The sequence below is a fragment of the Antechinus flavipes genome, chromosome 6, assembly GCF_016432865.1.
Source record: "Antechinus flavipes isolate AdamAnt ecotype Samford, QLD, Australia chromosome 6, AdamAnt_v2, whole genome shotgun sequence".
Lineage (NCBI taxonomy): Eukaryota > Metazoa > Chordata > Mammalia > Dasyuromorphia > Dasyuridae > Antechinus > Antechinus flavipes.
In genome coordinates this window covers 183423387-183445189 of record NC_067403.1, presented here as the reverse complement: position 1 = coordinate 183445189, position 21803 = coordinate 183423387, and the positions used below count along the sequence as shown (strand labels likewise).

The 21803-nt window shown below is 44.3% G+C and overlaps 1 protein-coding gene across 1 annotated transcript in view; it reads right to left on the bottom strand.

Moving 5' to 3' along the window:
• Positions 1 to 289: 289 nt before the first annotated feature.
• The window catches only part of GSR (glutathione-disulfide reductase), a 29097-nt gene continuing 7583 nt past the window's right edge, over positions 290 to 21803 (bottom strand). Inside the window, exons 3-13 of the mRNA XM_051965131.1 lie at positions 20569 to 20657; positions 19668 to 19737; positions 16707 to 16854; positions 14324 to 14378; positions 10970 to 11069; positions 9505 to 9591; positions 6389 to 6547; positions 4997 to 5108; positions 2252 to 2383; positions 1904 to 2037; positions 290 to 576 (exon numbers count right to left, since the gene is read on the bottom strand). Coding sequence (XP_051821091.1) covers positions 427 to 576; positions 1904 to 2037; positions 2252 to 2383; positions 4997 to 5108; positions 6389 to 6547; positions 9505 to 9591; positions 10970 to 11069; positions 14324 to 14378; positions 16707 to 16854; positions 19668 to 19737; positions 20569 to 20657 — 1236 coding nt within the window. The 3' untranslated portion in view covers positions 290 to 426. The remainder of the gene's footprint in view (positions 577 to 1903; positions 2038 to 2251; positions 2384 to 4996; positions 5109 to 6388; positions 6548 to 9504; positions 9592 to 10969; positions 11070 to 14323; positions 14379 to 16706; positions 16855 to 19667; positions 19738 to 20568; positions 20658 to 21803) is intronic.

Below are 21803 nucleotides of genomic sequence, written 5' to 3'. Positions count from 1 at the left end.
AAAGATGGTCCAGCTTCCCAGCCAACGAAGAACTAAGTTCAAACAATGCAATAAGGTTTTCTCTCAATTCCCACAGTTGAATAAAGTTTCCAGACAAGACAGAAATTGAAGTAGCCTCATAACTGAAAAGGAGTTGAGCTAGCTCCAGAATTGAGTCACAAAATGAACTGAGGGTGGGTCACTCAAGTCCCACAATAAACCACTTACTATGCTAATTCCATCAGTATCTAATCCTGAAAAATTGGGACAGCCAGTGAGAGAGGACTGAAGAACAAAAACATCCATCCAGTTACAGAAATCATGTCTACTATTTATTGAAAATCTTTTTGACCATAAGGGAAATTGACTGAAATTTACAGTCTACAAAGTAGGAACAAGAAAAAAGGCATCTGGCAACTGGCAGTGGTCCCCAAGATTATCCCTTTTTCAGCGGATCGTGACCAACTCTTCAGAAGAAGTCGGATGGATGGCCACCGTATTGTCAAAGTCAGCCTTTCTGGCCCCCATCTTCACAGCCACTGCAAAGCCTTGCAGCATCTCATCACATCCAATTCCTTGCATGTGGATCCCCACCACCTGGAGAAGGCAGAAATTAGACCTTAACCAGCAGCCATGTGGGCATCTTCTCCCATAAGACTCTGCACAGTGAGTCTATACTGCTGATCAGGAATGGCTCCTGTCGCATATTAGTATACCTAAGAAATGTTCTAAAAATTAAGGAAAGCATTGGTTCCAAAGTCCCTTCAATAAGAACTTTCAGGATTACTCTTTTCATTCTCGTTATGAAAAGTGAGCTAATACAATTGTATTTCCATGAGATTTTAAGACTTAAAAAAGTTTTTTAATCAAATGATGGTGGAACTGAGGCTCAGGAGATGAACAAGGGGGAAGATTAAAGATGCAGATTTAAGCATGAGAAAACAGCCCATTTCCACAGAGTTCTAGCTCCTCTAAGGGGAAAAAATGGGCTATATTGGGAAACAGGGATTTCTGTCCTTAAAAGATCTCAAGCAACAGCTGAGTAACCCCATTTTGGGAGAACTTTGAGGAGGTAGGGTTCTCATTCAGGTACAAGACAGCTTTGATGTGTCACCTATTCTATGACTTTCAAATGTGACTTGCTGGTGGTGATATAACTTGTTAAATAACAGATTTTGAGACAGTATAAAAATTTAGCCATAGAAGAGAACTTTCCCCCAAAACACATGCCATATTTATTCCAGTAAGACACTAGAACCTGAAGGCACCTCAGAGATCTACCCAACACTTTTACAAGATGAAGAAAGAAAGGGAAACTTTGCAGAGAAGGTAGGGAAGGAAATGAACTTGCCACACCTCATGGGTGAGGACAGGGAAGTCTTTTGACCCTGAATCCTGATCTTCCCACATGCTGCTTATGCCCAGACACCCCTTACCAGCACCAAGAGTCACTTAAGGTGCAATCATACTTGTCCATACTTCTACAAGTACAATAAGGGAAAGGAGCTCTCCCAGGCCAAATGACACACACATTTTTGGACATGATCAAAACGGGAACTAATTTGTTACAGAGGTTTTCTTCCCCACTCCCCAGAGTCAGAGGACAAAGAATAGAAATGTTTACTAACAAGAAAAAAAAATTTCATAGCATGATCTCTACTGATGGGAGATAACATTTATACAGTGCTTTGCAAACCTTAAAAGTGTTGTATAAATGCTAGTTATTATTATGTGCAAGTAATAGTCTCAGGAAAGATAAAACTAAAAAATAACAAGAAATAAAATATCTAAAGAGACTAAATGGCAATTAGTCACTACTTTTTTCCTTATGAAACCTCTTCTATTCCCTCTCACCCTAAACAAAACCCCAGAAGGTCACCCAATATTCCCAACTCTTTCCCACAGGAAAGGCTTGATCCTCTACCTTTTTTTCCTGGTAGATGCACACCATCTTCATCACACACTTGGTTTTCCTTTTAGTCACCGCAAAGTACATAGGGGTAAAGACAGTCACATAAGTTTTCACATTTTCGTTTCCATATTTAGCAATGGCTTCATCTAAAAGGCAAATGAACAAAAGTTTCCCATCAAGAAACTTGGGACCCTGAGCTTCCAGTGAGGCTGAGTCCCCCAAAGCAGAAGGGAAGAGAGAGATGAGACTGAAACACAGCCTGAAGGCAAGACTTGTCTTCATTGGTCTGGACACCACTCCTTGTACCCCGAGAGACAAGGGAAGAAGGCCCACAATACAAGAGGAAACACGGGTTCCTACCCTCTGTGAGTCCCACTGTTCCAATCGGCGGGTGGCTGAAGACAACAGTTGGGATGTTTTCATAGTCAAGCTTGGAGTCCAGTTTGCATTCAAACAGTCTGTGGGCAAGTTTCCTTCCAGCGGCAATTGCAACTGGAAATACAAGATGGGCATTAGAACAGACCTTGTTCTTGAGATTTAATTTTCTCAGTTCACTTGTTCCCTGGCCAGTGGGGAAATCTGTGCTTAATATCATAGACATACAGGTAGGGAAGACGCTGCTGGGATGGTGTTTCTTCATGAGCCTACCACATAATCATCATGGCAGCTCCATATGCTGAGGTAAATGCTATGAAATTGGGCAGTCCCATCCAATCATATGATTCAGTGATCAACCCACTGTTCCAGCCCATGCCATCATCTTAGACAATCTTAACTGGCAAGCTTTCCAAACTCTTGTGCTGGTATCTTAAAAATCTTTGCTCAAACATAGCAAAGGTTCTTCACAGGAACCAGGGACTTTTTAGTTTCAAAGCTGAACCCAGAACCTCCAGGAAAGGGCAGTAGATGGGCTTGAAAACAAAGCATGCCTGGATGAGGAGAAAAGATGGGAGTCTGACTATAAGACAGGAGATAAAGTACAGAAGACAGGTCACCCCATCTCAAGGCAGTTCTAAGGCCAGAAGACCAAGGAATAATTAGAAAAATCTCAAAATTTACACACCCCCTCCAAATTCATTATATTAGAAAATTAGCCATCTTATAAGCCTGAAGAGCTCCAATCTGGCTTCAAGGATCTGAATTTGCTGTCCATTTCCCATTGGTCCAGCTATGGCACCAAAGAATTTAACTGGGCAGCTCCATCTCCTGGCATGGAATGGGATCACTGGTTACAAGAACATATGGATACCAGCCCTGTTCTGACATCTCAGGATCCTTCTTCCTTCTGCTTCTCTGCCTCTAGTTCTTGCTCCTTATCCAGAACTGCCTTAAGAGACCCTATTTGTCTCCATGTCTGATCCCATCAAGTCCTTTGCACCCTCTCCTGAGGTGATTGGCATTAAATATGCCAGTTCCTGCATTCCACCACTCAGATCCTCCCTCACCTCTCAGCTTTCCCAGGCTCACTGGGGTATGGTTTCAGGGCAAATACTCCCATCATCAACTGCCAGGCATTTTGGGAAGCCCTCCAATGTATTTTCTATTAACCAGTTTAATGACAAAAGAAATACATCATCAATCAAATAATTCATTTAATACTACTCATCCCCAAAGCCACAATCTGAAAACCAAGTCTTCCTTACTAAGAAAATATCAGGTCATCTTCTCAACTGTGTGAATAAATGGTATAAACGTAAGTATATTCCGAATAAAGCCACAAAAACTTGACCATATCACTGTAGTCTGGGTGCCCACCTTTCAGACATAAGCAAAGACCTCAGGAGTGGATTTTAAATGCTTTCCTTAAAGGTGTGACATGATTTTCACTCCTCACCATCAGCAGCATAGCACACAGAGCACCCAGCCTGGAATCAGGAAGCCGAGTTCAAATCCAATCTCAGACTTTGTAGCTGAGTGACCCTAACCAAGTAACCATCCGGCTAAGGCTGCTCATTTGTGAAGTGAGATGAGTAACTCCTTCTTTCTTCTCTCCGTCCCTCCCATCCCAAGATGAATGTGAGGATTAAACAGGATACTCTTTGCAAAGCCATTTGGAAATCATAAAGTGCTCTAAACGTGCTAGCTATCACAGTCATGATTAGATTTCCACTTTTCTCCCCATGGAGGCTGAGGGCATGAGGAAAGGGCGTCGGGGTAGCCCACAGTGAGTACAAGGGAGGCATGGCTCTTGCAACAGCCATTCCTTGTTTGTGACTGTCTTTATTCTGTATGTAGGACCCTTATAAACCAAGCACTTTTGCAAAAGGATACTGTTCCCTGAGGGTGACACTCTAGTGGGCACAGCTTATAATCAAGGTGACAAATCACTCTCTTCTGGGCTTTTGGAAAAAATGCTTCAACATCTTTTTTCCTTTTCCTTTGCTTAAGCATCCCTGCCCATGACCTCCATCTCCCAGTTCTCCCCATCTCTTGCCAAAGAGAAAAGAAAGAAAAACAGAACATTTGTAGGAAATGTGCCCCAACAAGCAAAACTCATGCTCCCAAGGGTGGCACGGCCCCCAAGCAGCACCACTCCCAAGCTGCAACGCTGGCCACATCTGGGCTGGTGACTAAGCAGAGGATCTCGGGTTTAGGGCCCAAAAGGATCTAGGACAACATTAAGTCCAACCTCTGCTTTTACCGAGAAGAAAGATGCCCAGATAGACTAAGGAAAACCCAGAACTGAAGGAGCTAGCCCAGCAAACAGGGTCTCTCATAAGTCAGCACATTATCTGCTGTCATCCAATAGTAGTCCTAAGGAGGCTCTTTGTCCCTGATACCAGGGAGGCTGGGGAATGGCTGCAGCTTAGAAGTGTTGAGCCACAGGCTGGCTAAAGCTTTGCTTCCCAGGAGGCCTGGCAGCAGAAAGGCAAAGCCCTGGAAACAGGGAGCCACTGGGCTGCACAAAAGGGTAACCTGCCCAGGTGGATAAAAGAGGAGAGGAGGAGGAGAAGGAGGGAGAGAAAGAGGAGAAAATAGAGGAGGAGAAGGAATTAGAGGAGAGAAGAGGAGGAAGGCGGGGGGAGATTGGAAGAATAGGGAGAAGATGAGATATAAGAGAAAAGCAGGGGGGGAGGAGGAAGTAGGGTTTAAAAGGAAGTCTACCTGGAGTAAGAAGAGCTTTTCCACACACATCTCCAACAGCATAGATGCCCTTTCGGTTGGTGTTCTGGAATTCATCGACCAGGATGTACCCTTTGTCATCGGTCCGAACACCCTGCAATGGCAAAATGTGTGATTAAAAACTTAAGCATCCTCAGCAAAAACAAATGGCCCATTAAACCCCCAAATTAAGGGACCATTTCCCAAAGTGGAAGCCTGCCCACTGCAATTCATCAAAAAAAAAAAAAAAAAAAAAAAAACTGCATTTAGCAGCAGCAGCTGTATGCCATGGTGGGTGGAGCCTGGACTTGGAATCAGGAAGCTGAGAGTTCAAATCCTGCCTCGGACCCTTACAAGATCCTAGGAAAGTGACTTCTGTTTGCCTCAGTTTCCTTATCTGTAAAAGGAGCCCTCCCTCCCAGGAAGACTGAGATAACCTTTGTGAAGTGTTCTCTAGTATTTAAAGCACTCTAGAAATGCTAGTGATTATTTTTGCCTAGTTCTTCACTGAAATGCTCAGGCCTTTGGGCATTTTCTGCTCTGATAAGTCTTGTTCTGTATGTACCCCTTCCCTGAGGCTGCTCTTGGCAAACCCCGTTTTTATCTTTTTGGGCCCAGAGCAGAGTAGGCCTAGAATTCCCCCTCTCTGATATAGACCCACAACTTGTCCCTACACAATCTTAAGAGAGTGCCTTAGAAAGTGGTAGCCTCACTCTCACCCAGGGTGTCTCCCTGGTAGTTTAATCTAAGAACCAGGCTTTGAATGCAGGGCTTCCTGACTCCAAGGTTACCCCCCAACCCACTAGGCAACACTGCCTTTCAAGGCAAAACATTCCATTCAAAACTTCCACAAAGTCAAAAAGTGGGTAGAATGTTGGTGGATATAATGGGCAAATATCAAACTCCCCATTCAAGTTGGAAAGCAAGGTTGTTTTAAGAACTTTTCCAAGGGAGGAAAAGGCAGAGTGGAGACTAAGCACTCTTAATTCAATTATGCTGAGGCTTCCATCAGCCTTGGCATCTCTGGGTACAATGGGAAATGAGCAGAGGAAGGGAAGGGAAGAATCATTTACTTTGCAGCTCTGTGGGCCAGACAACATGTCCGCTGGTTGTACAAACGTGTACTGTCTCACAGTAGAGATACTGACTAGACTGTAAGCTGCAAGGAGGCAGCAACTGGATCTTCTCTAAACTCAGTGCCTTTTTGGCCCCAGGTTCAGTGCCCAGAGTGCACTAACAGTGATTGATAAGGTCTCAGTGACTGGCTGTATGTGAATAAAGGGAAGGAGTGAAGCAGAAATGTAGGGTGGGGGGTGGGGGCCACCAGCAGTACTCTCAGCAAAGGGAAGATGTCCACCAGCATCCCCCTCCAGCCTGCCTAACAGCAAGTCTCACCACTCTGCTCAGGTTCAAGCCTTTGATGTTTGGGGTGCGCCCAATGGCCCAGAGCAAGCAGTCCACATTGGGGATCACGATGACAGTTAATTTTTTGTTGGGCTCAGCCGTCATCACTTTCACCTCCAAGCCGGTGGAAGTCTTCTTCACTTCCTTGATCTGGCCACAAAGAGAAAGGCAAAGATGGAGCCGGGTGGAGGGATGAGAAGAGATCAGTGAAGGCAGGGTTGATTCATTGAATTTTTCAGAGGTTCAGAACTTTATTATTCCTCCTGACAACCTTTTTCAAGAGGTCATTATGTAAGTCACTTATCTTACATTCAAGGATGTGCTGGTAAATGTTTAACAGCTGATTAATCTATCTATACAACCATCTATCTACACATTTTCAATCTAATCTCCTTTACCAATATTTTCCCCATCTCCTTCCTAAATCTAGATGATCAATAAAACCGTAAATCAAACCCTGATTTGTGGTGTTTACCAATTTCTGAGGTGTGAATGCTCAATTAACAACCAGCTCTCCAGCATCCTAAAATGAATCACTTATACTTGCTACCTAGATTCTCTCTTCTGAACCTACCAACTGATTGAAACTTCCTGGGCAACTTCCCCTGCTCGTAGAGAGCCTTTCCTAAACTATCATTGTTCTTACTCTCCCTGCTGATTTTTCTATCTGCTTGATATCTTTTTGGCTGGATCACCATCCACATTATCTAAAACTCCTCCCTAGCTTCAGATGTCCCCAGGGTCTTTTCTCTCCATCTCCCTCAATACTCCCCTGGAGATGAAGCTTGCCAGCTCCCACAGGTTCAAATGTCATTATCCCTCTGCAGATGACGCTCAGACCTTTATGCGCAGCTTTCCCCTGTCTTGTGAGTTGCCATCTCCCCCTGCCTGCTGGGTGTGTCTATCTGGATATGCCACAGATACTTCAGACTCCAGTTGTCCAAGACAGAATGTCACTCGTTTCCCCTGAGCCCTTTCTTCCTTCCAACTTCCTCCCTCCTGCAGAGGCCCACACTCTGTTGAACAGGGGAGCCTCCCTCGCATATGAGCCCTGAGTCTTGTCTGTTCTGCATCCACAGCATCCCTGATATCTCTACCTTTTTCTTTGTTTCCACAGCCATCCTCCTAGTTCAGGCCCTCACTGCCCAGACAAGATGATATTTAATTGGTCTTCTGGCTTAAGCTTCCCCTTCACACAACTGCTCAGTGACGTTCCTTCAGCACTGATTTAACACCATCTCCCTCACTCAGTAACTGTAGGAGCCACCTACATAGGAGCTGCCTCTTAAGCCTAAAGATGAAGGGAATCCTAATAAGGAATCCCAGTGAATCTTGGGCATGCCTTTGTATAAATTCGTTTGCCTAGAACTGTGAAATGCACTCTTAGCTATCTGATAAATCTCAGGAAGCATTAGAAGAATTGGGCACCCTCCTGATGTCTTTCTTAATGAATATTTATGGCAGGCCTATGTGAATTTTAGAAATCTGGCCAGTTCTTAGAGTAAACATAATCCTACTAAAGAAATAAACATTCTCTTTGACGGAACTCTTGCAATAGAGCATCCTTGTACCTGAGGGTGCCTGATGTCTCAAGGATCATATGAGAATATTTAGTGTAATGCCTTCTTTGTTCTCAGACTATAAAAACCCCTCAGTAGAAAGGCACTTTTGAGAACTCAGTAAGTTTGGTTCCCCTTGCCTAACAAAGGCTCCCACTGGAGACATGTGACTGGGTTCTCCCAGCTGTGGAATTCAAATGTTGGTGCTTCCTCATAGTGATGATGATGCATGTTGGCTGTCTGTTTCTTATACTGTCGTGGTGATCACCGTGTTTGTTAATTGCACATTACTTTTATGCTATAAGTTTCCTCTTATCTCGTGTTTAAATCAAGGTACTGAGCACTAATAAACTTGTACCCACCCTCTTTTAAGACTATGCCTGCTGAATGTGAATTCTGAACCTAGATTAAACCTATACCAAGGAGCAGCTCCAGCCTTCCCTTTTAAGCCTTCCTGTGCCTCAGTGCCCCTAATGAAAGCCTCCTGGCTGCCTCTATAACTGGAACACTCCCTCCTCCTCTCCACTGCTCACCATCTTAAGTTTTTCTCAACTAAGATACCACCTCTTCACGAAGCCTTCACTGATTTTCCCTCTCTCCAGCCCTCTGGAGTGATTCCCTTCTCTTCCTTCTTAAACCACCATGGATTTATTGCCCTGTAGAGATTTCACATCTTCTATCAGAATACAAACTCTTGGAGAAGCTCAGTTTGGGTCTATGCACAGAGCAGCTTACCAGTACAGGGAGCTCCTAGAAAGGGGCCAGGATAGGATGGTAATCATTGAGTCATTTTAGCTTTGACACGTTCCCAGGGGCCTGAGAAGTCACATGCCATCCTGGGATCCTGGTCCTGGGGCCAGAGAGATCTCAAGAGTCCCTCAAATCCAGTCTCATGTTACAGAGGCTAAATGATCACCTCTGAGCTCAGGCATTGATCCACTGTACTGCTCAGTGCTTGCCTCTCCTCTCTGTCCACTCTCCATGGTCTGTGAAATCCCTCCCTCCAGAAGTCCCCCAGAGGGGCTTAGGCACCCCTGTGGAACTGACTCCTCAGAGACTGCACTATGGATGCCATAGCAACACTAAAGCAATGTAAGTTAATTGAGAAGCCTAAGCTGGCCTGGATGGGTCATGAAAGCCGGCCACAGGAGCACAGGTCCATATAACCCAAACATGGTTAAGGCAAACATGGGGCTCCTTCCCTTCTCAAGAGAAGCTGCCCTACCTTCAGACTGCTCTTGGGGGGAGGCCCTGAGAAGGCCCACCCTCTCAGTGCAAGCAGAAAGGTCCCTGGTGAGAGAAGCTACACACTTGTTTATCCTGAAACTACCCACTATTAAAGAAGTCTTTGCATGAAAGTGACCCAGGGGGCCTTGAATCCCCATTCCACAGCAGCCCCGTTTCTCCCATTTCACCCTTGTCTCTATCTGCCCCCTCCCAAATCTATCCACCATGAGGAGAAGCTGAGCCTGGGGGATCAGAGGGAAAGGAGCAAGGCATGATGGGGGAGAGTGAGCCCAGGCCAGACAGCACTCAGCCCATCCATACCTGGGAGTACTTTAGGATCTCAACACCAGTATTCAATAGTTCTTCAGTGCAGTTGGAACTAATTAACTTATCAAAATGCCGAAGCACCTAGTAGGAGGAACAAAGAGGGAAAATAATAATTAGTAAAGTTTAAGAGGATAATATTTATCCCATCCCATGTCAGACTGAGAATCTAAAAGCTGGATCTAAATCTAAAATCCTCTGGAACTGAGGATTTACCAGTAAGGATCTCAGATCTAGAACTAGGAGAGACTTCAGAGGGCATCTGCTCCAATCCCCACCTTGTTACCTGTTACAGAACAGGATTTGAACCCAGACCTTTTGATTTCGAATCCAGTGCCAGGTACCACATTGTCCACTGAATATCTATGTGACTTTGGCCTTCAGTTATCTCATCTGTAAAATGAGGGAGCTAGAGTAAATGGTCCCAACCCACAAGTCCCAGGGGAGCATTCTCCTTGGTTGAGGGAAGCCCGGGCTTCCCTTTCCAGAGAGGAGGCTGGAGCAAGAAGCAGAAATCACAATTCCAAGATTCACAGCATCCATATGTAAGGAATCCTTCATTTATTCTAAGACACTGAGAAGAATCCTTGAATTTTGAATTGAATTGTGTGAATTGAAAGTTCACACTGCTCTCTGGGGGATGCATGGTTCAGGGCTCATCCTAAAGTCAAGAAGCCCATCTTAACAGTGCAGGCAGAATGGGTGCCCACTTTCCACAGTGAAAGTGGCTAGGATTCTTTAGCCCTCAATATGTCCACATCTAAAACTAGTGTAACACCAGTTACTGAGCCTAACACAGGAGCAGCAGATTCTTCACCTGGATTTCATGGATGCTCTCTTTTTTTTTACCTCAGAGGCAATTGGGACTAAGTGACTTGCCCAAGGTCACACAGCTAGGAAGTGTTAAGTGTCTGAAGCCAGATTTGAACTCAAGTCCTCCTGACTTCAGGGCTGGTGCTCTATCCACTGTGCCACTTAGCTGCCCCCCCCCCTTTTTAATAATTCAATAATGTAAAAATTATTTGATCACTGCATTTCAATAGAATGGGTCCACTTTGTAATCCTCAGTATTGTCTTATATTTAACAACATGATTCTGAAAGGGGTGCATGCCACCCAAAGGGTCAAGAACCCAGGTGTCCTGTCTATGGTTCAGAGAGGGACCAGAGGACATACCACCTGCCAGAAGCAGTGAGGATGAAACTGGCCCAGAACCGTGTGTGGCAGAGACTCAACAGTCTTCGACAGCCCTTCTCTGTCACTGCCATCAACAGTCACACAGCCAAGTGCCTGAACCTTCCTAAATGAGATGCTCACTTCCACCCAGGAAGCCCCCACTCTGATACCAGCCTCCCAAATAAGGGCAGAGCGAATTCCAGATGAGCTGGCACAAAAGTAACACAGCCCTTTGTAAGCCAGGATGTATCTATTGTTATTACTGTTTTATTAGCATCATTCCTCACCTTCTCATGCCTTATCACCATTGTCGTCTGAGAGCCGAGGGCCGTGAGGATGCCTGCCAGCTCCACAGCAATGTACCCAGCGCCCACAATCACACTGCGCCTAAAGAAGAAGCACTGGGTTCATTTTAGCAAAACAAAACAAGGCTGCTCTCGGACATAATCAGCAATTCTCAAGAGAGATGGGTTCTGCTCCCCTGCCTCATGGTTCCCAGTCCCTGTCTCCTTCTCGCCTTGGTGCTGCCATTCAAAAACAAAGCCCTTCTCTTGAGGGGCTCTTGTCCCTCTGGCTCCTCTCCTTGTGCTTTCATTAGGCAGATTCCAGCTCAGCCCAGCCCCTCTTTGCCCTCTCAACTCAACGGAACTCCAGCCATTATTGGCCCCTCCATTCCGTGGCCGCCCTCTCTTTTCTGCTTCCACAAGGACACAGGAAACCTGGGCCACCTCTGGAAAACAGCTCACCTATCTAACTTTTTCCTCTAGGCCTTTTCTCTCACCACCCAGGGCCAGCGGGAGCCCAGACATCGCTCCCCCCCACCTCGTCCCTGGGGAGCCTCTGTCACACTAACGTTCACGGCTACAGATCACTGATTCTCATGCTGCCGATGGCAAACACTCTGGGGGACCCAGGATCTTCCACTTTCCTCAGGAGCTTCAGAGACTGGCAGTCCCTGCCCTCTTCTGTGTCAGGGAGTACCCCTCACCAGTGAGCCTGACTAGCTGCCGCATAACCCCAGATGCTGGGGCCTGGAAGCAGTGGGCACAGCTGGATCAAGGCAAAGGGGCCATTTCATCATCTTAACAGTACAGGGAGTGGGAGCAGAGTGGTCAGATGGATCCTGACATAGCGTTGTGCTGGGTCACCAGACTGGGGCGAATCCACCCATTTCTCAGTTTATCACTTTCCTCCATGCCTATGACACCTCCTGTGTACACCATCTCAGCCACTCAGGCAGGGTCAATTTCATATCTCAGAGTGTTGTCCAGTCATGTCTGATTCTTTGTGCCTCCATTTGGGGTTTTCTTGGCAAAGATACTAGAGCGGTTGCTTGGCCATTTCCTTCTGTAGCTCATTATACAGGAGAGGTAACTAAGGCAAACAAGGTGAAGTGACTTATCCAGGGTCACACAGCTAGTAAGTGTTTGAGCCCAGATTTGAACTCATTAACATGAACTTTGCTGATTTGAAGCTCTGTGTTTACATAGTCAACACCATATAAATGCATATTCCCTTTTCCTTCCCTACTCTGCTCAATCTTACCTGGGCTTACTCCTACACTAAATATGCTGTTGGTAAACTCTTTAAACACACATGGTTGAAAAGAAAGGCCTTTATTTATCTCCTGATTGATTCTGTCTTGCCTTTCTTAAGTTTGCCTGGGAACACAAGCCCCTGATTCCAAACTTGGGTCTCTTCAAGCAGGTGGTGCCCCCTCCTATCTCCCTTACAAGGAGCTCAGACCATTCTAAATCCAGCAAACTGCAAGAACAGGACACAGTTTCATCCTATGCTAATCCCCTAACCTACCAGACTAGGAACCTTAACAGAAGAGAAACGGAGATGAGTCTGGCTGAACCTGTGCTTGATGACACCAGGCTGGCTGGCTCTTGGTGGTCACTCCTACCTTTTCTAAACATTCACTAACCTTCTTCCACATTTCATTACATCATCTTCCCAAGAGTCAAAGTGGAGTTCTCTGGCCTTATCATTTCCAGACTCAGCCTCTTCCCTTTTTTTGAAAAGCAGGACAATATTTGCATATCTTCAGGTCCATAGCACTTTTCTATGACTCCACCATCTTTACAATAGTATTAATGCTGCCTGACCAACCCATTCTTTTGGAACCACGGAATGTAGCCCTGCAGGGCCAGAGTAACTCTCTTATAATCGCCCCACTTATCTCAGGTTTCTATTTCCTCTAAGACATTCTTTTTGGTCCAAAGATCACTTACTTTGGCAGGGCCAAGGAAGCCAAAGACTTGCACAGCATGATGAATATGGAAATATGGTTAGAAGAACTGCATGTTTACCTTACAGTGGACAATGCTAGCGTTTAGGAGAGGGAGGAAGAGGAAAGGGAGGGAGAAAAATCTGGAACACAAGGTTTTGCAAAGGTGAATGTTGAAAACTATCTTTGCCTGTATTTGGAAAAATAAAAAGCTATTAAAATTGTTTTAACTAAAAAATTTTTTAAAGAGTATCTTCTCTATCCTCAGTTATCCTCGACCTTCCACCTCCCATACCAATCTGACCAGTTCTGTGATGTTCCTCTTTTCCCTAATACAACTAAAATCAGAAAAAAAATATAAAACAAAATACCCTTTTCTGCTCCTTAGCTTTGTTATGACTATTCTGAGAGTTAATCAGAATTTCAGAGCTTATATGCTACCCATGCGACTCCGGGTAAGGGATTACTACTGATCCTCGGTTTCTTTCATTATAAAATAAAATTCCCATTAAGCTACCAATTTCATAAGGTGCTGAGAAGAAAACATTTGGTAAATTATAAGGAGCTATTATTATTATCATTATGACTGTAAATTACCAAAAGCCCTCTTTGTTCTCCTTACCAAATTACACTAAGGGACAAGTGACATCTGAGAAGGAACAGAGAGGAACTGCTTATTGTCTCAGTGAAGGAAGAACAAAAGGCCCCATGGGTCCCTGGGCAACTCCAATAGAGAAAGTCACAGAACTAAAGGAATCAAGCTGCTCTGATCCTCTCTACTCAGATTGTCACAGAAAGGTCATCGGCCTCCAGGCCATCAATGGCCCGCTCTGTCACAACTAAAGGAGCCTGGTGGCCTCACCCTCACCCTCACCATGGTTTTCACCAAGATCATTTGCATGATCTGTCTTAGTTTCCTGAATCAGTCATGGGGCAGTGTCAAGATATGTACTATGCAAACATAGCTACTAAGTGTTTAATAGCCAAGTTCTCCAGAAACCAAATGTACCCATGAAATACTTTTAAGTTTAGTCTTAATTAACATCTCTATGACTTTCTCAATTCAAGACAATTAACAAAATGGACCTCCATTCAAGCCGATTTCTGACTCTTAGCCCAGCTATGAGTACCGAAAAGTCCCTACCTTTCCTCTTTTTCTTTTGGAAAATGAAGGGATTAGATTCTCAGATCCTTTCCATCTCAGATCTAGGATCTATGACCTCTCTGGGCCTCAGTTTCTTCAGCTGTGAAATGGGGTGGGGGCCCTATTGTTTTTATAAACCCTGAAGTCCTATAGGTGGAAGCAAGATCATTCTCAGCTAGCTGGGGCCAGAATCCCTAGCTCCTGAGGAATGTGGGTAAGACAATATCTGCACCCACCCTGGATGGGAGCCTCATTTGAGGTTACCTGGGTAAATCTTCCAGCTCAAAAAAGCCATCACTGGTTATTCCCAAGCTGGCACCTGGGAAGTAAAGAATAAATTATCATGACTCCACAGGCAAGAGGCAAAGCTCAAGGTTTCTAATATCCACACTTGAGGAATGAAAAATAGGTATGGACCTTGCCAAAATGCAATGGTAGGGCCTGAGGTGGGAGAGGGTAGGCACATTGGGAAGTGACTAATAAACAGTAGGAAACATCAATAATATTTCTTTAAGACACGCTTTTATTAGAGAATTTGTAAAATTTTATTCGCCTTAAAATAATCCACCTTTGGGGGAGAGGGGTTTAGGGAGGAAAAAAAAGCCAAAATAACTCTAGTGTGATGAGAGGTTGCACAGAAAATGAAGCATCAATCACTTCATCTCCATGTAACCTAAGTCAAGTTACTTCTCTCTAGGACTCTGTTCCTCTTCTGTCTATGAGGGAGTTGGATAACGCAACAGTAAAGGCCCTTTCATAGGGAGCCTATGAATCTGTTCCTTAGGAACTGTGTGAGCATAGGAATTTGTCACATTTCTCTGAGCTTTAATTTCTTCATCTATGAAATGGGGACAAAAATGCCTGCAGGATCTACTTCAGAGCTGATGAGAAGGAGCTGTATAATTATAACCCTTGAAAGCTATATGTCATCATCATCATCATCATTCTACTAGCCATGCAGATTAGCACTTTATAGAACACGCGGCCCAACAGAAACATGAGCTGCCATATTGAAGGTGCCACAACATCTCAAAGCTGGAAGGGCTTTCAATAGCATCTAGACAAGCCAGGGGCTGCAGATAAATTCCTACTGTTCCATCCCTGATGAGTGGTTACCATTTCCCAGTGAGGGGCACAGCATTCCATCCCAGAGCAGACTACTCTCCTTTGAGAGAGTTCTCTGTGAAGAACATTCAACCATCTACAATTTGCAGATTGCTCACAGACTGACTGATTGTTTGATCTGGAGGAATTCAGGATGCAGTCCTTCTCCAGTCCCTCCCAGTCGCATCTTTTCCATGATCTCTGAGCCATTTCTGGCAGCAGTTTGGCAGTCATATAATCAAACAATTACCTGAGGCCACATTTAACTTTTGCTGCTATTGTTATTTAGAATAACACTAGCAACTAATAAGCTATTTATACCACTTTCAGGTTTGCAAGTGCTAATTTGTTTCTTGTCACAAACTGACAAGTATCAGAAGTGGAATTAGAAACAAAGGTATCTCCTGATTTTAAGCTCTGAGCGCTTTACTCCTGGAAATCTTTCTCAGCACCATTCAGTTTATCCCATGCCCTGGGACAGAGCATGTCTGGGCCCGATTACCTGAGCTCACCACAGGCAGCAGGATGTTTGTTTAAGCAATCCTTGCTTTCCTTTCCAGGCCCTTGAGCACACTGCCCATGGTATAGAACTTTAAAGCAACCTAAGGCAAGCTGAGCTGCTCTGCCTGAGTGGTGCCGTCATTACCCTGTGCAGACTGGGCGGTGAGTCTGAACCTTCCATTTTTCTCCTGAGGTTGCTTTAACAAGTCACTTGGTTCTACCCAGCCCTCTTATAGACTGTCTCATGTTAACATATTTATCCTCCTTCACCCATCCTTAATTCCAACAGCTAAACACATCTCTTTAAAATCTAAGCTGGTCTAAGATTTCCCTGTGTGTCACATCAATCTAAAACACTTCGGCCCCATCCCCTTTCCTTCTCATCAGAATTGTTTCTTTGTGATAATGACAGGACAACACTTGATGACCTCAAAGGACTTGTTTACAGGCTGTGATTTTACATTAACAGCCCTGGGTACCAATGTACCAGAGTGCCAAATTATAAGGTACAATTGCATAGTTCTAATAGGAATTTTGTTTGCTAAAATAAAATTCTGGCTATCTTATCAGTCTTGTAAAGAGTACCCAGCAGCTCCACTTTCTGGGAGCCCAGAGTGTTCCCCGCAACAACTAAACTTCTTATCATTCCCTTTTTATAGATAAGGAAACTGTGATGGGAAGAGCAGAAATCTGACTTGCCATTTGGGCCTTGCTGGAGTCAGAGTGGGAATTCACATCCAGGTCTTCTGACTCCCAAGGCCAGCCTCCTTCCCACCTGCCCATTTGTACCAGACAGTGGTCACAAATGAAGCAAATTTCCCATGGTTTTCTTTCCCTTCCCAGGACCATGCCTGCATGTCTGGTATTCAGGACTACCAGAGGGGCCCCTCTTTCAGTCCCCTTGTAAAGACAGGGGAAGCCCAAAATTTAACTCAATAGTGACCCACAGAAGGTGACTAAGGAAACCACTGCCATTCAATGAATAGGAGCAGAACTCATAAGGCTGAGCCAGCCCAGAGCATCACAGCCTCCATTCACTCACCAGAGATTTGGTCATCACTAGGAATGGTTGGGAAGCCCCCTGTGGCGATCAGGATGTGGGGAGCTTTGTACTTCTTCCCATTCACCTCCACAGTGGGCTCAGCGTCATTTGTGAAGGTTGCATGGCCCCGAATAATGTCTATTTGGGACTGAAAAAAAGAGAAGAGGAAAGGCAGGGATATACTTGGTCTGTGATGGCTGACATCATTCAATGAACAGTTCACAGCCTGTAGTGTTCCAAGCATGACAAAGTACTTCCCAGGCACTGTCTCCACTTACCATTTCTAGGACAGCCCAGGCTACCGCTCCCTCCATGGGCTGTCCCTCCCATTAGAATGTATCCACAGTACTTAATAAATGCTATTTCATTCATTCATTGTCTCATTTGACCCTCTCAGCAATCATTTAGTAAGCATTTATTAAGCACCTTTTATCTCACATTTATTGCACGCCTATGTGCAAACATGTAAGAAAGAGAACAGGTATCCCCATCTCGGTTTTAAGGGAGGGACTTGCCACAGCTAGTAAGGCTAAAAGCTGGCATTCAATGATAACTCTTGGGTGGGGAGATCCAGTGCCCAGGGTGCTGCATGAGGATGCTTCTCCCAAGAAAGAAGAGGACTAAGGCAAAAGCAATGCCCAGCTCTCATTAGAAAGAGAACGGGTTTGGAAGCCTTTGTCTCAGGAAGGGAGGATAGAACAAAGGAGGTATATGGAACATAAGAGTGAGATCTCTCTGGATCTCAGTTTCCCCATCTGTGAAATAAGGGATGACTCAAAGACCTTTCACTCTCTTCCAGATTTACTTCTATTTTCCCCAGCAGACGAGAAGGCAGAGATGAGGGGCAACGTATGCCACTAAGAGTTTCCCCACATCACCCACTGTTGAGATCAGAGACCTGTGGAATGCAAAAATCATTGACTGAAAGGTGACGAGCCAATGGTGTCTGCCAGTAATAAAAGAGCATCATGTCCCTCCTTTTACTTCTCTCAGTCCCAGGACTGTGGCAGGGGATTATGAAGCTTCTGGCACCACTAGCTTCCAATTCAGCCAGTGAGTTAGCCAGCTGGCCAGGGCCATCACAGATAAACATGAACAGTCAATGAGAAGAATGGTGATATAATCCCTGGGTTAGAGAGGAAGGGGAAAGGTGGCAAAAGGGGCAGGGATGGCAGGAAATGCATACAGAAGATTGAGAGTTAGGGAGAGATGGACGGAGCCAGTGGGAGTGTGCTAGTACAGAGAGCTAGCTACCTCCAGTTATACCTCTGGCTCTGGGCAGGGATAAGTAAAGCTAGCAACCTAACCTACAGTGGGCCTGCCCCCAGAAAGTAAGGCTGTCTGTGGCAGTCACTTTCAAAGTGGAAAACATCTATCCTCTCCAGCAAACTATCACAATCCAAAATTGCCAATCTAGGTAGTTGGTCCCGGTAAGGTATCTGAAGTCACCAGACCAAGGGGACCTGCAGAACATGGGAGCTGAAGAAGAGAAAGAGGGCTTCACTTAGCAAATGCTCATTCATTCACTGCTGAATGTCTTAATAGCTGACATCTAACAATGTGAATAGTAAATATATACTGGATCTGATTTTGCAAGCTGGCTGACTCTAAAGAAGCCTAGTCCCTCTCCCTCTCCCTCTCCCCCTACAGGAATGGCCACAAATCCACTAAGTAGAGAAAAATAACATCATTATAAGAAACATTGCCCTGCAGAAAAAGAGAAAAAGTCAGAGAAATGAATAAACCAAAAAAACCCAAAATACTCTTCAATGTAATAAATAAGCAATAAAGAACAAAATAAGAGAACCATCTGAATGGAAAATAACGAAATAACTCTGCCTCAGGCTCCAGTAATGAAACTAAATTCACTAGGCCATAAACTCCATAAAAACTGGCCAGCTGGCACATAACCAAAAAAACGAAACTGAAGCCTGTAATGGAGGAACCAAAAAACAATATTGAGACACTCTAGCTTGGAACAACTGATGGAGAAACTTTCTGAGTGAAAGAGACACTAAGCAACAAAATCATTCTGAGAGAGAGCAAAATAGAAGAAGCTTCAAAAAAAAAAATCAGAAATCAACACAATTCAAAGTAACTTTGGGAAGTTCATAACTGAGGATAGAGCTGAGAGGAATAACCTGGGAAGACATTTTAAAGTAAAAGGAGAATCTCAATGCTATTTATTTCAAAAAAAAATCACACAAGAAAATTCCCCTCTTGCTGAAATCAAGCAATAATGTACAGACTATCAAAATTTATAGAATGCCAACAGAATAAATCCTAGATTCCTTTAAATAAAGAATATGATTGTCAAACTCCAACATATCAGCAACAAAGATGATTTTCTGGTTGGAGTTTGATTGCCTCCAGCTGAAAACCAGTTGAAAAACAGAGAGGGAATGTGGGCTGAGCAACTGATGCTTATAAGATGAGAAAGTCAAGGAAAAAGAAGTTAGGAATATTATATATTGGTAGAAACAGAAATTATATACAGGCCTATCTGTATCCATGCATAAAAAGGCCAGCATAGGATGGAACACAGGGCTGAGTGTACACTAAGTTGATAGATAATGTAGCAAGGCTGGCTGAGGGGGAGTAACCTTCACAGTTAGAACCTTAAACCTGCTGGGTATGTGCATTCTTATAATCCCAGCAACTGATGCTGATGGAACTCTTTAGCTTGAACTGCAGTAAGTTAGGCTAGCTGGGGTGTCTGTCCTAAAATCACAATATTATGTGGTACTGTGCTTGTAGGTACATGTACTTGTAGACAGGCCAGGACACCAAGTTGCCAAGTCAAAAGCAGAGCAGGACAAAGATCTCACACTGGATCCATGAGTAGCCTTAAATATACTTCTTGGTGGGATGAGAGGGAGACCTAGTCTTAAAAAAAATGAATATATAAATTTTAAAAGAAAAACTCTGAACCCCAATGGCTAGAAAATGCAGGAGACAGACCTTGACGAGGTTATTTTGATAGATGACGTTCAGCCGGTTTACATAGGCATCCCGCTTCTCCTTGATAACCCTGCAATGAGATTGGAATCACTTCAGTCAACAATCAAAATGGCCCCATGTCTCAGCATGTGCAGGGAAAACAGCTCTCCCCATTCATCTAGGCAAGGAGAAGCCTTAAGAGCTAAAAGGGGAGAAGACAACCCTAACTTTCTTGTCAGTACCCTTCCTCCATAAAGTGACTTTTTTTTAAACTATTTAAATTTTTTATAAACCTTTTTATTTTTAAAACATGCATAGATAATTTTCAACATTCATCCTGCAAAACCTCACCTTCCAAATTTTTTTCTCCCTCCCTTTTCCCCACTTTCTTCTCTAGATGGCAAGTAATCCAATATGTTAAATATGTGTAATTCTTCTATACGCATTTCCACAATTATCATGCTGCACAAATCAGATCAAAAAGGAAAAAAATGAGAAAGAAAAAAATGCAAGCAAACACCAAAAAAAGTAAAAATATTATGTTGTGATCCACACTTATAAGACATGACTCTCTAACCATCGTCTACTATATTTTTAATATCACTGGAAGCCACCTCTCCTACTCCAGTTTGGCTCTGGCCACATCCCATCTGCTCTGGTAGCAGAATTGCTAATATCTATGCATTACTTTAGCCTTAGGTATTCACTGCTGGAGGTCAGAGTCTACATGGTCTTTTACCTTGCTTCTCCTGCACAAAGCTTAGGAGCTCATGTGTCTCAGGACTGAATCAATGCCAGAAGAACTTGCCGTGTCTCATGCTACCTGCTTCTCTTCTAAACATTTCTTAGAGTGGTGATGGTCCAGCCCTCTGTTCTATCTATGCTGACTTTCAGACCGCACCCTATGTATCACCATACTTACCGCCAATTGAACTTAACATCACAGTTCTGGAAACCATAATCCTCTTGGTCATGAATATACTCTGAGTGGACTGCTGTGTTCCACATGATCTGGAAGAGAAGTACCAGAAGACCAGTGGGAAGTCAGTGGGAGGGAATCTGCTTCATGGACAAACCAGGACATCATCAGCTCTTTGGGGCAGAAGCGAAGTCTTGCTTCAGCTCCATGGTGAATGTCTGCCAAACGCTCAGAGAAGTCCGAGGGTCAAGGACCCCAAAAACTATCACTCAGGAGCTAGAAGGGACCAAAAGACACCATCCTGTGCAACCTTCTCATTGTTCCAGCAAGAGAACCAAAATTACACTCAAGGTAGGGAAGAAGCAGAGTCTCAGGAATGACATGTGGCAAGATTCCAATTAGCATGAGGTCCTAATTTAATTCAAATATATGGTCCTGGCATTTGTTAGCAGTACAAGAATGCCATGAGTGGGACTTTGGTACAGCAAATGGATGAGGCCCTGCCTCTGAAAGTGTGATCTCGGGCAAACCCCTTACCTATTCAGTGTCTCAGTTTCCTCATTTATAAGATGAGAAGGCAATTGCCCTCATGAAGCTCCAGGGATCCAGACTTTGAGTACAGCCCTTACAAGATTTGCCTAGGGGCATTTGGTGGCAAAGTGGATAGAGCACCAGCCCTGGAGTCAAGAGGACCCGAGCTTAAATCTGGTCTCAGAGCTTAACACTCTTAACTGAAGTCACTTAACCCCAATTGCTTCAGAAAAAAAAAAAAAAGATTTGCCCAATTTGTGTCTTTTTTTTTTCTCCCAGAACACTCAATAGGTAATATAATCAGTGGTCCCCCAAGCTCAAACCACAGGGTATCCTGGACTTAGAATCAGGGATCCTATGTGACCTTAGTAAGTCCCTTCCCCTCTCCTGAACTCACTTTACCCTTCTATAAAATGAAGGGGTAAATCAGGATAAAGGCATGCCACTCCCTCTCACTGGAGGGTTTTCAGTTTGTTTTTTCAATCCACACCTCAAGAATAGGATTAACTGTTCAAGGAAAAATCCTTTCAAGGATTTTTTTCAAGGACCCTTGAAAAGTCCCTGGGCAGATTACCCATCCCATGACAGCCTAATACCAGGAAACTGCCAACTCCCCAGGTTGTCCTCAAGTGAAAGCTGGGCTGGGCTGCCCGCATGGCACCCATCCAGAAGGGCTGTCCCTATGAACAGAAAAAAGGGCAAGGCAA